General features: G+C 44.0%; 2 protein-coding genes and 1 long non-coding RNA gene across 13 annotated transcripts in view; 2 read left to right on the top strand and 1 right to left on the bottom strand.

Annotated features, from left to right (window-relative positions):
- Positions 1 to 7,740, top strand: part of CNOT9 (CCR4-NOT transcription complex subunit 9) — a 28,580-nt gene extending 20,840 nt beyond the window's left edge. For both annotated transcript variants that reach the window (XM_029933836.1, XM_029933835.1), the window contains exons 5-8: positions 69 to 178; positions 2,656 to 2,754; positions 2,952 to 3,043; positions 5,447 to 7,740. In XM_029933836.1, coding sequence (XP_029789696.1) covers positions 69 to 178; positions 2,656 to 2,754; positions 2,952 to 3,043; positions 5,447 to 5,615 — 470 coding nt within the window. In that variant the 3' untranslated portion in view covers positions 5,616 to 7,740. The remainder of the gene's footprint in view (positions 1 to 68; positions 179 to 2,655; positions 2,755 to 2,951; positions 3,044 to 5,446) is intronic.
- LOC115287424 lies at positions 4,462 to 15,380 on the bottom strand. The gene is made up of 3 exons (XR_003906467.1): positions 15,089 to 15,380; positions 13,815 to 13,941; positions 4,462 to 4,718 (listed from the first exon to the last, which is right to left on the bottom strand). It is a non-coding gene; the product is annotated as an uncharacterized LOC115287424 (long non-coding RNA).
- PLCD4 (phospholipase C delta 4) overlaps positions 12,758 to 15,723 on the top strand; it is a 26,830-nt gene continuing 23,864 nt past the window's right edge. For 6 of the 10 annotated variants that reach the window (XM_029933825.1, XM_029933824.1, XM_029933826.1 and 3 more), the window contains exon 1: positions 14,152 to 14,674. The gene's annotated coding sequence lies outside the window, so the exon portion shown is untranslated. Of the gene's footprint in view, positions 12,778 to 14,151; positions 14,675 to 15,723 lie in introns of those variants that run through there. The other 4 variants (XR_003906465.1, XM_029933829.1, XM_029933828.1 and 1 more) reach the window with 3 other exon arrangements.

The raw sequence follows: 15,723 nt of genomic DNA, 5'->3' as shown, positions 1-15,723 counted from the left end.
GGCCAAAGTTAATTTTTAATTAAAAATATTCTCTCTGAAATAATTTTCTTTGTCCATATTTTCTTTAGGGGCCCTAGTGAAAACAGATGAGCAGGAAGTAATCAACTTTTTATTGACAACAGAAATTATCCCTTTGTGTTTGCGCATTATGGAATCTGGAAGTGAACTTTCTAAAACGGTATGTGCTTTTCAACTTAGATTTTATATTTTGTTGGCTCTTGGACTACTTTATGGTCCTGGGATCATTTTCTGCCTCCCTTCAGGCTTTTAGAAACTTCTATGAATATATTTTCTCTTTGGGATAAAAATTGTTATAAAATGATATTTAAAAAACCCAGACCTGGGGCACCTGGGTGGCTCAGCTGGTTGAGCACCGACCTTTGATTTCAGCTCAGGTCATGATCCCAGGGTCATGGGATCGAGCTCTGAGTCAGGCTCCACGCTCAGCATAGAGCCTGTTTAAGATTCTCTCTCTCTTTCTCGCTCTTTCTTTCTCTCTCCCCCTCTGCCTCTCTTCCCAGCTTGCTCTCTTGTGTACTCTCACTAGCGCTCACTTGTTCTCTCTCTCTCTGTCTCTCTCTCTCTCTCTCTTGCACTCTCTCTCTCAAACAAACAAAACAAAACCCAGGCCCTTCAGAAGAATATAAAGTTAAACACTGAATTTTTCACTTTTCTCTGAACCCACTTTTTACCACAAACATGTATCATTCCAGGGGCACCTGGGTGGCTCAGTCAGTTATGTGACTTTGGCTCAGGTCATGATCTCGTGGCTCGCGAGTGAGCAGTGCTGACAGCTTGGAGCCTGGAGCCTGCTTTGGATTCTCTGTCTCCATCTCTCTCTGCCCGCTCCCCCTCTCAAAAATAAACATTAAAAAAAATTTTAAGTGTATATTCCAGACATTTTTTATGCATACTCAAGTGTATTTGTGCCTGAGCTTTTGCTTACTTTGCACTTAAACTATGAATGCTAGCCAGTTTGGGTATAAAATTCTTATCTTTCCCTGTCAGAATTCTGCTGCCATAGCCCTGTTGTCTTCTGATAGTGAATGTACAGTGGAATCTTGGGCCAACATAAGCTAATCTTTTTTTTGGTGAACTTGCCTTTTCTATGTGGATGTCTATAAGCTTCTTTTATTATTTTCAAGTTCATTTGATAATCTTTTAATGAAATTTTTTCTAGTAGAGCATACTCCTTGTGTTTCTTGTTAATTTTTATAGTTTTCTCCTTAAGTTTTTCTGGTCTTTTGCTTCAGCAACATCAGTTATGCCGTAGTATGTGTCTTTCATATCTATTCTTCTTTCCCTTTAATAATTTACTACTTTTTAAATTTCGTGTCATGAGATTTTCCTCAAGGCTACTTTTCCGTTTTGCTATTTTTAAAAACATCCAACCTCTGCTCCTAAAGTATGCTTAGTCACATCAAATTAATTTAATTCAATGAATGTTTATTGCTGGGTTGGATGCAAGCAGATGTAATTATTTTAAACATGCAGTACGGGGTGGTTGGCTGGCTCAGTCAGAAGAGCATGCAGCTCTTGATCTTGATCACACGGTCATGAGTTCGAGCCCCACATTGAGGGTAGAGATTACTTTAAAAAATAAGTAAATAGGTCACCTGGGTGGCTCAGTCATTAAGCATCTGACTTAGGCTCAGGTCATGGTCTCACAGTTTGTGCGTTCAAGCCCCAAATTGGGATCTGTGCTGACAGCATGGAGCCTGCTTGGGATTCTCACTCTCCCTCTCTTTCTGCCTTTCCCTTGTGTGTGTGTGCTCTCTCGCTCGCTCTCTAAAGAAGAAAACTTTTTAAAAATGTAGTAGGAAAAGTTGTACTAACCTCATTTGGAGGAGACAAGGCACAGCTAAATTTCTAAATTTCTCTTGGCCCATGTGAAAAAGAAAACTAGGTTTACAAACTAGGTTTGGATCTCAACTCTGCAACTTAGTGGCTTCGTCACTTGGGATCTTAACCTGACAAGTTATTGATTAGCAGTTATGTGTGGCACATAGTAGGTATTAAATGACTGGAAAAGTATCTACATTATTTATTTATTTATTTTGAGAGAGAAAGTGTGTGTGCGAGCAGGGGAGGGGCAGAGAGAGGGAGAAAGAGAGGATTCAAGCAGCTCCACACTTCCAGCACAGAGCCTAGAGCAGGGCTTAGACTCACAAATTATGAGATCATGGCGTGAGCCAAAACCAAGAGTCAGATGCTTAACCAACTGAGCTACTCAGATGCCCCCAAATATCTATATTTTTAAGAAATTGTTAAAAAAAAAGAAAGAAAAGAAAAAAGAAACTGTTAGTTACCCAGAACCTGCCCTTTTATATAAAATGTGAATAATAGTAGTACCTACCTCACAGATTTATTGTGAAAATAAGATGAGGTATGTTATGCCTGTAGGAAAAATTCTGGCACATAGCATTCACTATGGTAACATTTATTAAGAATTTTTTTTAATGGAAACCAATTTGACAATAAACTATTTTTTAAAAAAAGAATTGTTTTAAACTACACATATCTGGGAAGTAAGTTGTACATAATGTCAGGGTCTCTGCTTAATTTTCTGATTCACAGTTATTCTCAGGAGATGAATCAACATTTGGAAGACAAATCTGAGCAAGGCTTTAGACCCCTAATTTTGTTTTACTCCAGGTTGCCACATTCATCCTCCAGAAGATCCTTTTAGATGACACAGGTTTGGCATATATATGTCAGACATATGAGCGTTTCTCCCACGTTGCCATGATCTTGGTGAGTTCTTTCATCTCTCTCTGTCCCCCTTACAGTTACTTCTGATTACGCAGCTTAGTCCCTTTTGCAGTTGACACTGAAAAGCATCCTGGAACCTTATATAATGATTCTTGAAATATCTGACCTCTGACGTCAACTAGAATTGTTTTGTGTTTTGTGTATTTTTTCCTACCCCACACCATTTTGGGGGAATATAGGGTAAGATGGTCCTGCAGCTATCCAAAGAGCCTTCCGCCCGTCTGCTGAAGCATGTAGTGAGATGTTACCTTCGACTCTCAGATAATCCCAGGTAAACATTTACAGGGTTTATGGGACATTGGGGAAATACGCTGGTCAACGGTTGCCCTGTCTCATACTGCTCCCATATCTTCAGGGTAAGCAATGGATGTAACTAAATTAGTCCGATAGAACTTAATTAAATCCTTTTAAAATCTGATGTGCAGGGGCACCTGGGTGGCTCAGTCAGTTAAGCATCCAGCTTCAGCTCAGGTCATGATCTCATGATTCGTGGGTTCGAGCCCCGCGTCAGGCTCTGTGCTGACAGCTAAGTCAGAGCCTGGAGCCTGCTTCAGATTCTGTGTCTCCCTCTCTCTCTGACCTTCCCCTGCTCACACTGTCTCTCAAAAATAAATTAAAAACATTAAAAAAAAATTTTTTAAAAGAGAACTTCACCGTAAATAAAATCTGAAGTGCTGAATTTAAAAATCCATCAGAGGGGCACCTGGGTGGCTGAGTCAGTTAAATGTCTGACTCTTGATCTCAGCTCAGGTCATGATCCCACAGTTCGTGAGTTCGAGCTTCACATCCGGCTCTGCACTGATGGTGCAGAGCCTGTTTGAGAGTCTGTCTTTCCTTCTCTCTGCCCCTCACCTGCTTGTGTGCTTTCTCTCTCTCTCTCCCTCTCCCTCCCTCCCTCCGTCTCTCTCTCTCTCTCTCTCTCTCTCTCTCTCAGAATAAATAAATAAAAACTTAAAAATAAAAAAAAATTCATCAGAGTTTTTGGTGTGCTTGGCTGGCTCAGTAGGTAGAGCATGCAGCTCTTGATCTCAGGGTCATGAGTTTCAAGCCCCACATTGGGCACAGAGCTTACTTAAAAAAAGAAAATCGGAGTTCTGTCTCCCCACTGTGACTCTTGTACCCTCCTCTAAAAGTTCAGAGAACCTAGTCTGTTTCCAGCAAACTTATGCTATGTTACTTCTGCGGTTTGAGCTTTCTATTGCTGCTTCAGGTGGTCAGAAAGAGAAGTATGTCTTCAAAGATCTCTTAAGAAAGGAATGGAGCCCACAGGGCTCTTGAATTATATTTTGTTTTCTCTTTGATTCCTGTAAAGTCCTTGAGCTAATTATTTTATTTCCCTCTGTTCATAATCTTTCTGTCAGAAATCGTACATTGGAGATATGATGTGTTTTAGAAATGTTTGACCTTTTGCTTTGGAAATCCATAATTCATGCTCAAAGCCACTTTCTCAGGTTCTGCTAAACCGCATAATGGGGCAATTTCTGTATTCCTAGGGATGGGGATAACTCGATTTAATGTGAACGCAGCCTTCTCCCACTGAGGTTATTCAAGTCCTAGCTATTTCTTCAAACCTTCTGTCCTTTTGTCCTGTTCTTTAATGGTTCCTGTTTCCATCAGTTTGAAAATATGTTTATTTAAAAATTCTACTTGTACAAAGAAACTAGATGGACCAAAAGCCATAACTTTTTTTTAAAACAGCTTTATAAATCATTAATGTTTACCTTTTTAAGGTTTCAGATTGATTTTCCTCTGGTTATCTTTTAAAGATACATTTAAAAGTTCATCCGATAATGTTGCCACCATAGTTTTGTTTTTACTTCTCATCTTTTATTAAACGTTTGAACTGTGAAACAGAAGCAGGAGCACCTGGCTGGCTCAGTCAATAGAGTATGCAACTCTTGATCTCGGAGTCGTGCGTTCAAGCCCCACATTGGGTGTAGAGCTTACTTTAAAAAGAAAAGAAAAGAAAAAAGAAACTGAAGCAGTTTTTGGAAAGACAAATTTATATTGATTCAGAATTAAAGTTCATTAATTTATCATACTATGAGTCGTCATCTTCCCTATTAATGTACTGATTTTAGAAATGTTTCATTTACTGTAACCCATCTATTTCTATCATGGGCATATTGACAGTGTTTGTTGTAATAGATCAGAAAGTATGGAGCATCCGACTCAGTTAGGCGGCCAACTTTGGCTCAGGTCATGGTCTCACGGTTTGTGGGCTTGAGCCCTACATTGATCTCTGTACTGACCACTCAGAGCCTGGAGCCTGTTTCGGATTCTGTCTCCCCCTCTCTCTGACCCTCCCCTGCTCGCACTCTGTGTGTGTGTGTGTCTCTCTCTCAAAAATAAATAAACATTTTTTAAAAATTATAAATCAGAAACCAGTTGGAATTCAGGTGAACTCTTGCACCATTTCATTCCACTTTGCTTTATCATGAAATTCCACATTGAGGCATCATTCTGAAAATATTCACAGACGACAGATCCTGGAGACCTCTGAGCCCAGGCCTAATAGAAGTTTTAAGGAATTTTAATGGATTAAGATACCTTGACTGAACTGCATATTCCCAGGATTCTGCATGTGTATGTCTAAGACAGAACCTCTTCCCTGTCCCCCAAATGTGGGTTTATTTGCTGGTCTCCCCCGTTGGCTTGTTTGTCTCTGATGTAGGGCACGTGAAGCGCTCAGGCAGTGCCTCCCTGACCAGCTGAAGGACACGACCTTCGCCCAGGTGCTAAAAGACGACACCACCACGAAACGCTGGCTTGCACAACTGGTGAAGAACCTGCAAGAGGGCCAGGTCACCGATCCCCGGGGTATCCCCCTGCCCCCTCAGTGATCCTCTCCCGCCCCCTTCCACTGCTCCCCCACGTTGGGGACAGGAGGGGGAACCTGCGAGGAAAACAGCTCAGGTTTTACCGCCGACCGGGAATAGACAACCTCAACGCTGAACTGCACTGGAGAAGAGGGGCAAGGTGACCCCGCTTGAGGAGTGTGGGCTGCCATCTCAGGCAGCCTCCAGGACCTGGGCTCCCTCAGCTCCTCCCAGGAGATGGGCTCCTGACACAGCAGTCTGCCACCACAGCTCCAGGAGGGTGTCAACACCAGCAAATGCTGTGTCTGCAGCATGCCCGAGATGGCCCTTCTCCCCCACCTCCACCAGCCACTGGCGGGGAGGGGAGGCAGGGTGGCGGCGGCAGCACTGTAGGCATGCTGAAAGCCTGGGACCAAGCCAGGTGGCGGTTTTTTATTTTGCCTTCCTGGAAGACTCAAGGTGTGTCTCTTCATCCTCTCTCTCAGTATTTGTTTACTTTGGTCTTTTGTTTTAATGTCAGAGAGAGGTGTGTTTAGTGGACACAGCTGTAATACTCAGCAAAACTTTGTCAATTGGCACTGTTTACAAGTCTGTTAGCTGCATAAGCTTAATAAAAAGTTGGTCTGGGCATTACATCCCCTCTAGCAGGCCAATAGCTGCATGAACTGTGGGGAGGAATGGGAGGCAGGGGCAGAGACAAAGCCAAAGGACAACAGGACCCCACCGCCTCTTTCCTTTCCCTTTCTGTTCTTTCGCCCCCAGTTCTGGATGCCACAAGGACCCTAACCTTGATTCTGGCTCGAGCTGCTAGCTTTTCCAAATCTCAGTGCTTTTCCCTTTTTTACATCCCTCCTATTAAGACTTCAACAGGCATTTTAATCCATCAGGCCGTCCTGGAAGGGTATTGTGTTAGGGGAGAAGAGACCGCAGTGGATCTCACCTTCAATGCCAGTCCTAGGAGAGATTTTCTGGGTGACTTTTAAAGGGGAGGTGCATGGGATCAAGATGATAGACTACTCGATCCCATTCTTCGCTTGTAGTAGGTGTTCCTACAGCCCCATCTGTCTTCATAATTATCCATGAAGTGGGATTAGCTGAGTGAACTCATTCAGATTAAAGATGGAGGACTGTTTAAGACTTTTTTTTGGACACGTTCCCTGTTGGTCTCTGGGAATTACAGGATTGACATTAAAATGTTTCCACTTGTTCAGTTGTGTCCAAGAGTCCCCATTCTGTCTTTGGAGCTCTAGTTGATTCTTCACGGCTATTGGCTTGAATCTGTAATGCAGGGTAGACTGCCCTGCTTTCCTCTAGTCCTTCCTCCTGCCAACACATGCTTCTCTCCTCCCCATCTCCAGTCACAGATGGGATTATTAATCCAAGTCTAGAGAGAGAGTATTTTCTGTCCACATCTCACACAAATGAAGGTACCTCCGAACAAGTTGGGCAGGGGGTGGGGGGTAAGGGGCAAACTCAGAGAACCCTTCACAGAGGCAGTTTTGCCCACATGAGGGCTCTTTCCAGCCGACTTTCAAGCCGGCCTCATTAGTTGGCTTCTGTCTCTTTAGAGCCAAGAAAGAAGTAATTGAGTAGCCTAGGTGTAGAAAGGTAGAATAAGCACTTACTCCCCTGCCTTCCAAAAATGAAGAGGAGAACCAGGTCAGCTCTCAGCTTCAAGCCTGAAGAGAAGAGGTCTTGGAGAAAGCAGAGAACAACACGGACCAGATAGACGTCTGGATTCCTTCAGCCCTGAGTTTGTGATCTGGAGAGTCCAGCGAAGATGTCCCTGATTTTTGCCAACTGCCTTCCTGCTGAGCCAAAGTTTTCTCATTCCCCCTCCACTGAGGAAGCAGCTAAGGCCTAGGGCCTTGTTCCCTGGGAAATTCTCTTCCCTCTCCACCTTTTGGTGCATTGGCCATGTTACTGTGCCAATAGTGTCTTAATTCCTGTTCCTTCTATTCTTGGCTGGTCTTGGGCCGCACACAGGGGGAGGAGTGAAAATGGGTATTACTCCTTGTAGTTGATCCTGATGCCTTATGTGTATAAAGAGACCTCTCCCTTCAGTTTTTGTTTTCCATCCCTCTCATTCCCTAACAGGATTGAAATAAAACCTGTTTCTGTTTTTTATAAAAATAATTTTTCCTTTAAACTGGAGACTTGATTTTGTCAATATCTAGATATCTGGGCACTCTGGTCACATGATCCTTGTCACCCCTGCCTCTGCCATCTGTTCATCTACACAAACATGCTGTTCTGCCAAGAGAGCAATGATGGTTCCTTTGTGGATGGGCCCCATGGGAAGAGTCCTGCTGATGTATCAAAGCTGGTTGGGAGACTGGGCTGGTGCCCTTTATCTGGTAAAATATGTTTTGCTGAAACAACCTCACTCCTGCCTATAGTGGCCAGAACTTAGTATGGGAGAGACTTCTGGAAGTAAAGAGGTCGTGCTTGAAACATTTTATCACAGACCAATATTCACTTCCTTCTGAGGTTCAAGATTTAGCACACGTCTCCGGAGTTTCCATGCCTGTTTCCAGCTCTCAGACAGAGCCAGCCTCTGCTTCCAGCTTTTTCCCCAAGGTATTGGAGGACCTGTGACAGAGTGGTGGAACCGGACGAGAAGAGGCGCTGGAAGCCTTGAGAGCATGCTGTCCTTACTGTCCCTGTAGAGCATTCCCTTGCTCCTGTCCCTGCTGCTCAAAGGCTGGGGGGGGGGGGGGGGGGGGGGGGGGGGGGGGGGAGAGATAAAGTTACTGCTGTGAAAAGTCCAAGTAAAACAATATTTTCATACACTTCAAAAGCTGATCTAACAGGTAAGTTGAACAACACAGTTAACAAACCTAACTTACTTGACACCTATATAGAGCACTGCACTCAAAACTGACAGCATACATATTCTCTTCAATTATGCCAGAAGCATTTACCAAAACTGGTCACAGCAGGCCATCGAGCCTCAAAATTTTTCAAAAAAGATTAAAATGTTCTTTGAACATAGTGGGATTAAGTAAGGAAAAAGGAAACTGTAAAGTCCAAAACTTTAAAAAGCAAGCAGTACAGTTCTCAATAACCCATGGGTCACAGAAGAAATCCCAAATGAAATTAGAAAAAAAACCATATCAAAACCAGTAAAGTAACAAATATTACTTTAAATTCACATGTTCCGAAAGAAAGGATAGCAAATTCAAAAAGTACAAAACAGGCAAAAGTAAATGAAATAGAAAACATGCAACAAAGAAAGGAAGTCATTCCCTTGAAAACATCAATAAAATTTATAAACCCTTATAGACCTTAAATCAGAAAAAGGTGTTAGAAAAGGGGGAGTACCTGGGTGGCTCAAATGTCTGACTTGTTTTTGGCTCAGGTCATGATCTTGTGGCCGTGAGATCAAGTCCCTGGTCAGATTGTGCACTGAGCAAGTGGACCCTACTTGGGATTCTATCTCTCTCTCCCTCTCTCTACCCCTCTCCAACTCACATACACAACACTCTCTCAAACATTAAAAAAAATATACATTTTAGGTTTTATAAAAGGGAAAAGGATCTCACTCAGATCTTACACTCCCCAATCTTCCATAAAGTTCCAGAGACTATAGAGTATGGGAACAGGTCCCCACTCACTTTTGAAGCCACCAAAATCTATCAAGGATATCCCAAAGGAAAATCAGCGGCTGAACTCTTCTATGAATGTAGAAGGAAAATTTCCAGGAAGAAATAGGCAAGTCAAGTCTAGCGATATATACAAACGATAATGCACCATACTTAATCTGGGTGTACTATAAAAATACCAGATTGATTCAGCACTTGAAAACTAAATGCAATTCACATAATCAACAACTGTAAGGAAAACCACACAATTGTCTAGACAGATGTATAAAAGAAATTCAATACCTATTCTGATTAAAAGAACAAACAAAACCAGAAATTGAAGGGCTCCTTAATCTAATCAAAGGCATCAACAAAAACCCTACAGCAAACCTCTCAATGAAAAAATACTGAAATCCTCCTCCATTGCATGATTGAGATAAAGATGGCTGCTCTCACCCCTCCCAAGCCTGTGTGCTAAGCCAAGAAAAGGATAGGAAAGGGGGAAAAAATCTGCTGACAACACAACTGTATGCTTGGATAACCCAAAAGAATCTCCAAACTCAGAATTGAATGGATTTAGCAAGGTCCCAGCATACAAAGTCAATATGGGGAAAAAAAAAAACCAATTACCTATTTCTAAATATAACAAAGTGGAATTTCAAAAATAGTTATAATGGGTGTGCCTAGCTGGCTCAGAAGAGCATGTGACTTTTTTAAGTTTATTAATTTTTGAGTAATCTCTACACCCAACATGGGACTTGGACTCAGGGTTTGAGTTTGAGCCCCATGTTGTGTGTAGAGAAGGGCTGTCAGAAGATACATAGAAACTTTACATTGAAAACAACAAGGGGTGCCTGCGTGGCTCAGTCGGTTAAGCATCTGACTTTGGCTCAGGTCATGACCTCACAGTTTGTGAGTTCGAGCCCCAAGTTGAGCTCTGCACTGACTGTGTGGAGCCTGCTTGGGATTTTCTCTCCCTCTCTCTCTGCCCCTCCCCCACTTATGCTCTCTCCCTCTCTCAAAATAAACTTTAAAAAAATTATTGAAAGAAATTAAAAACACCTCTATAAATAAGTGGAAGATATATCATCTCTGTGGCCTCGAAAAACAATATTGTAAGGATGCCATTTCTCTAAAATTGATCTGGTGGTTAAATTCAATTCTAAGTAAAATCCCAGCAGGTTTAGGTCTGTGAAATTGACAAGCAGTTCCAAAATCTGTATGGAAATGCAAAATGCCAAAACAGCCAAGGCAATCTTGAATAAGAACAAAATTCGAGCCTTTTTATTCCCAGATGTGTTCCTTTAACTTTCAATCCTTTAATACCTTTTTGTAGACATGCCTGTTACAAATAGCACATATTTATATCTTGTTTTATGACCTTTTCTGAAAGTTTTCAGTATGGTATATTACACCATTTGTATTTTTAATTTTTTTAAATGTTTATTCATTTTTAAGAGACAGAGTGTAAATGGGGGATGGGCAGAGAGGGAGACAACTCAAAGCAGGCTCCACGCTGTCAGCACAGAACCCGATGCGGGGCTCGAACTTACGAACCATGAGATCATGATCTGAGCTGAAGTTAGACACTTAACCAACTGAGCCACCCAGACGCCCTTTTTTTTTTTTAATGTTTATTCATATTTGAGAGAGAGAGAGGGAGAATAGGGGAGGGGCAGAGAGAGAGGGAGACACCATTTGTATTTTTTGTTCTAACTTCCATCATCTTGTCCTCTGGTTCATTTTATACCTCCTTGTTCCTCTTACCCTTGTTTTGGGGTTTGTTTTTGTTTTTAGTGGAAGGGCTATATGTTCTCTGGCTTTTGAAGTTCCATATCCGGGCTTTCAATTCCACAAGCGGTCTCATATTGATGATTTTTAAAGTGGAATTTAATATTTTGAGAAGCGTTTCTGACCACAAAGAAGATGGGCTTCGTTTTGGAAGTTTGAATAGTTAGGCTGGTTGGACTGGGGCACTGACTCTAGTCCTGAGAAGCAAGATTTTAGGGCTTCTCCACTGTGTATCAGAAGGGTCCAGATTTGCCTGCGTGGCAGCAGGACAGGACAGGGTTTAGGTCTCCCTCTTTGCCAGCTGCCCCTTCATTTCAGTTTAGGACTTCTGGGCCTTTCCTGGGCATGGTTCCCAGAAAATCCCTCTGCTGCTGCTACTGCCATGATCAAGTTTCTGGATCTGTTAATAATAGACAACAGTGGAAGAAGGGCCAGGATCATTACGGAAATAGGAACGACCAAACCCCAGGGACAGTTCCTGTACCAGGGGCCCTGTCTGTCTGCTCTTTCGCTGGACCTAGAAAGCATCCTGCAGCGGGCACGTCTTCTAAGCCACTATTTGGAGCGCTCTAACCTTGTGAAGGTCTCCCATGTGCCTGCCCCCAAAATGAGGACACATGATCTGGAGAACATTAGTGTGAAAAAGAATATCTGAGTCTGAACTGTCTCAGAAATCCAGGAGGAATGGAAATACCTCTCCGCAAGGGAAGAAGGGAAGAAATTGGGCAGCAACTAGGTGAGGCACATAGAAAGAGGCAAACCATATATAACCCAGGAGTGTAGACGAAGTGAGGAATGTGAAGCAGAAGTGTGGAAAACTAAGGACGTGCTGATGTTAAAGGAGTAGAAATGGGAAAGGAAGACAAGCATGTGAGACAGGAGCTCTATGAAGTAAAACCTGAAGCCAGCACCATTTAGATTGGGGCGCTTGCTTGATCCGCTCTTCCCCATGAATGGCCCCTTTTCAGCCTCCCCACCCTGTATACTCCTCTTCCCTTATCAAAACCTGCTCTTCATGGCACCGGGCTGGCTCCGTTGGAAGAGCATGTGACTCTTGATCTCACGGTCCTGAGTTCAAGCCCCACATTGGATGTAGAAAATTTTCAAAATCAAAAACAAAAAGACTGCTCTCTGGAGAATATGGAAACAACTAATAAACTGTGGAAAAACAATAAAATTTCAGAAACTAACACTTGTCAAAACTAGAAACCCTCTTATTGTAACGGACATAGAAAATTACATAAGGAAAATGTATATAGTTAGGGGTGCCTGGCTGGCTCAGTCGGTAGAGCATGTGACTCTTGATCTCAGGGTCACAAATTTGAGCCCCACATTGGGTGTAGACATTACTTTAAAAAAATAAAATCACTGGGGCACCTGGGTGACTCAGTCAATTAAGCGTCCAACTTCAGCTCAGGTCATTATCTCATAGTTCCTGAGTTCAAGCCCTGCGTCAGGCTCTGTAATGACAGAGCCTGGATCTTGCTTCAGATTCTGTGCCTCCCTCTCTCTCTGCCCCTCTGCTGCTTGTACTGTCTCTCTTTCAAAAAATAAATAAACATTAAAAAAATCTAATAATAAAATTACTGAAACAAAGGAAGGAAGGAAGGAAGGAAGGAAGGAAGGAAGGAAGGAAGGAAGAAAGAAAGAAAGAGAAAGAAAGAAAGAAAGAAAGAAAGAAAGAAAGAGAAAAAGAAAAAAGAAAAGAGGGTGCCTGGGTGGCTCAGGTCATGATCTCACGGTTTGTGGGTTCGAGGCCCACATCAGGTGATCTCCAACCCCACAGTGGGTGAGCTTCAGCCCTGAATCAGGTAAGCCCTGCTTCTCTCTCTCTCTCTCTCTCTCTCTCTCTCTCTCTGTCCTTCCTGGGATTTTCTCTCTCTCTCTGCCCCTTACTCACTCGTACCCTTTCTCTCTCTCTCTCTCAAAAAAAAATGTATAGTTGAATAAGTTATAAAGGGAAGAGCGTTGTTAGCTCCCAGGACTAGAAATAGAACTCGGCCAATTGTGTCAGAAGCCAGCTCTGAGCATGGTCCCATCACAACTCTCCCTCCCACAAGTAACCACAGTCCTGACATTTATGGTAATCACTTAGGAAGGTTTTATTTTAATGGGACTAAAGGTTTAGCTATAAATAACCACTAATGGTAGAATATTAGGTCCTTGAGGGGTGTTTGGGGGAGCCATGAGAGGTAGCTAGATCTCAGCACACTTAAAATCACATCATTTCCTACAGTTAGTTCCCTCAGTGCCTATGATTAAAACACACCTCCCTGGAAAAGGATCCCCAGAAGTCTAAGTCCAGGGCTGTGCCCTGTGCCCTCAGCGGCCTGATTCCTGTCCACTGGTCCAGAAAGCTCTATACCCCACAGTCTTCCCAAGGCAGAGCAGAAGTAGGTCCCAGCTCCCGGTGCTTGGGAGAGGGCCAGTGCCTATTTGTCTCAGCCACTGACGCATGAGCAGGACATTGCCTAGACTTCTCTGGGCCTCAGTCTCCCAGTGTGAGGTATAGAGCCATAATAAAGCCCTGTACAGTTTAGGGGTGCCGGGGTGGCTCAATTGGTTAAGTGTCTGACTTCGGCTCAGGTCATGATCTCATGATTCATGGGTTTGAGCCCCATGTCTGGCTCTGTGCTGACAGCTCAAAGCCTGGAGCCTGCTTCGGATTCTGTGTCTTCTCTCTCTGCCCCTCTCCCTACTTTCTCTCTCTCAAAACTAAATAAACATTTAAAAATTTTTAAAAACACATTTTGATACAGCCTTTCACTATTCCTAAATTGGTCCCCTTTCCTCAGTGTCGGTTTCTATTCCAGCTGCCTACTCATTCACCTTGCAAGAAGCTCATTACCTTTCTTTCCCCCGTGGGTGTCTCTCCAATCTTGTGCTCCACTTTTTTGCCCTTGATTCTTCCGTACCATGCCGTCTCTGCACACATCTTTATAAACACGCATGCATGTCCTTGCCCATTGGAGCTGCTGAACAAATGTTCACAGAATGAATAAATGGGAAGGCAGAACAAATGAATTGTTTGATGCGTTCATGCGTGCAAGTCCTTCAATATTTAGCAAGGGCCCAAAATAGGCAGAGCTATTAACCTGTCCCTCTCCACCCTTTTCCTCTCCTCCCTTTCTCCTCATCTCCCTCCTTTCCCATCCTATTTATTTTTTCCTTTCCCTGTGCCACAGAGCTAGACTGAGCGCCCTGCAAGACACAGAAGCAGGACGGCAAAACAGACACTCTGGAAAGGAGCCAGATGAAATAAGGGCAGAGACAGCCGGTCAACATGCTGGGAGAAACTGTGCGGACTGAAAAGCAGTGATTCATGGAGCATCGCCACGCAGATACTCCTTGGGTTTCACTTTGAGAGCCGCTGCAGGATTGGGGTCAGTGAGGGCTGCCATCAAGATGAAGGGCGGCCAGGCTCCTCCTCCCTTAATCCTTTTCTACCCCCCTCCCCCACCCCTCGCGGTGACCTGTGTCTTGGGCCTTTAAGAGTTGGAAGGGCCGGTCGGAGGAGAGAGCTCACACCTCTCCCCACCCTACTCCTTCGCTTTGGCTGCAAGTCTGCCGGTCACAGCGGCAACCGGCAGCGGGAAAGGGGAGGAAGCCAGTGGAGCGAGAGAAGCAAAAGAACCCAGCTGGGTTCCCTCATCCCCCAGGAGAGGCCATCGCAGGGCTCGCAGACACAGGACCGCGCTCCTGCCCAAGGTAAGGGCCCGGAGGCTCTGACCAGCCTCTGCTCCAGCCTCTGCCCCGCCTGCGTCCCAACCTCTGCCCCCCACATGCTTATCCACCCTGATTAAATTGTACCCTGGACTCCTTAGCCCTAACAGGTCTGCAAAGCTCCCCACTCCTGGTTCTCCCTAGCTCATCCCCTCTGATTTACAGTTTTCCTCCTTGGCTGTGGCAGTCACCCCTTCATATGGGGACCTCTTAGCCACCCAGGGCTGCCACTCAGAGTTGAGCCCCACCCTAGTAAGGGAAGAGAGAGAACTGGAGTAGCCATGCTTTAGCATAGATGCATTAACAGAATGTTGAGGATTACCAAAGACCCAGGGAAGAGTACAGAAACTATAGAGTTAGGAGATTTCCTTAGAAAGAGCCCAGGTTTGAGTTCCGTACCTGTTCTTAGTCCGCTCAGTGGGCCAGGGCAGTTTGCCGACATGCCCACGTGCTGTGCTGGGAAGCGCACCTGCTTCTACTCCAACTCTGCCTTTAGCTAGCTATGTGACTTTGGACAGCAGCTTCCTTAGTTGAGATAGGAATTCAGGGTTTCCCAGACTTGCTTGTGCATTGGGGCTTCTTTTTAACAATAAGTATTCCTGAGCCCCATCCTTGCAAATTCTGATCTGGTCGATGTGGGGTGGGGCTCGGGAATCTCTATTTTGAGACAGTCTCCTAGGGATAGTGATATGGCCAGGAACCTCTGGATTAGATGAGTAATGAAAGAGTCTTCAAGCGCTAACATTCTGAGGGCTATGACCTATGACCAGAGCCATTCTGTCCTCTTTCTATGAATGAAGTCAGGTAATAGTCCTGCTCAGAAGCAAGAGAGAAGGCAGAATGATTCTCTTCCTTCTTGCCCCTCAGAGAGCCCCGAGACACCCTGAATTTCACAGTAATGCCTTTGGCACCATGGACAGCCCTGCCAAAGTCCATCTCTAGGTAATATAAGCCACCTGTAGGTTGAGAACCAAATCCTACTCGGCAGCCCTGGCCACTTCTGACCTTATTTTGTGTCTCTGTTCTCTCATCTG

This window comes from Suricata suricatta, chromosome 3, assembly GCF_006229205.1.
Source record: "Suricata suricatta isolate VVHF042 chromosome 3, meerkat_22Aug2017_6uvM2_HiC, whole genome shotgun sequence".
NCBI classification, from domain to species: Eukaryota; Metazoa; Chordata; class Mammalia; order Carnivora; family Herpestidae; genus Suricata; species Suricata suricatta.
This window is presented reverse-complemented; position numbering and strand designations above follow the sequence as displayed.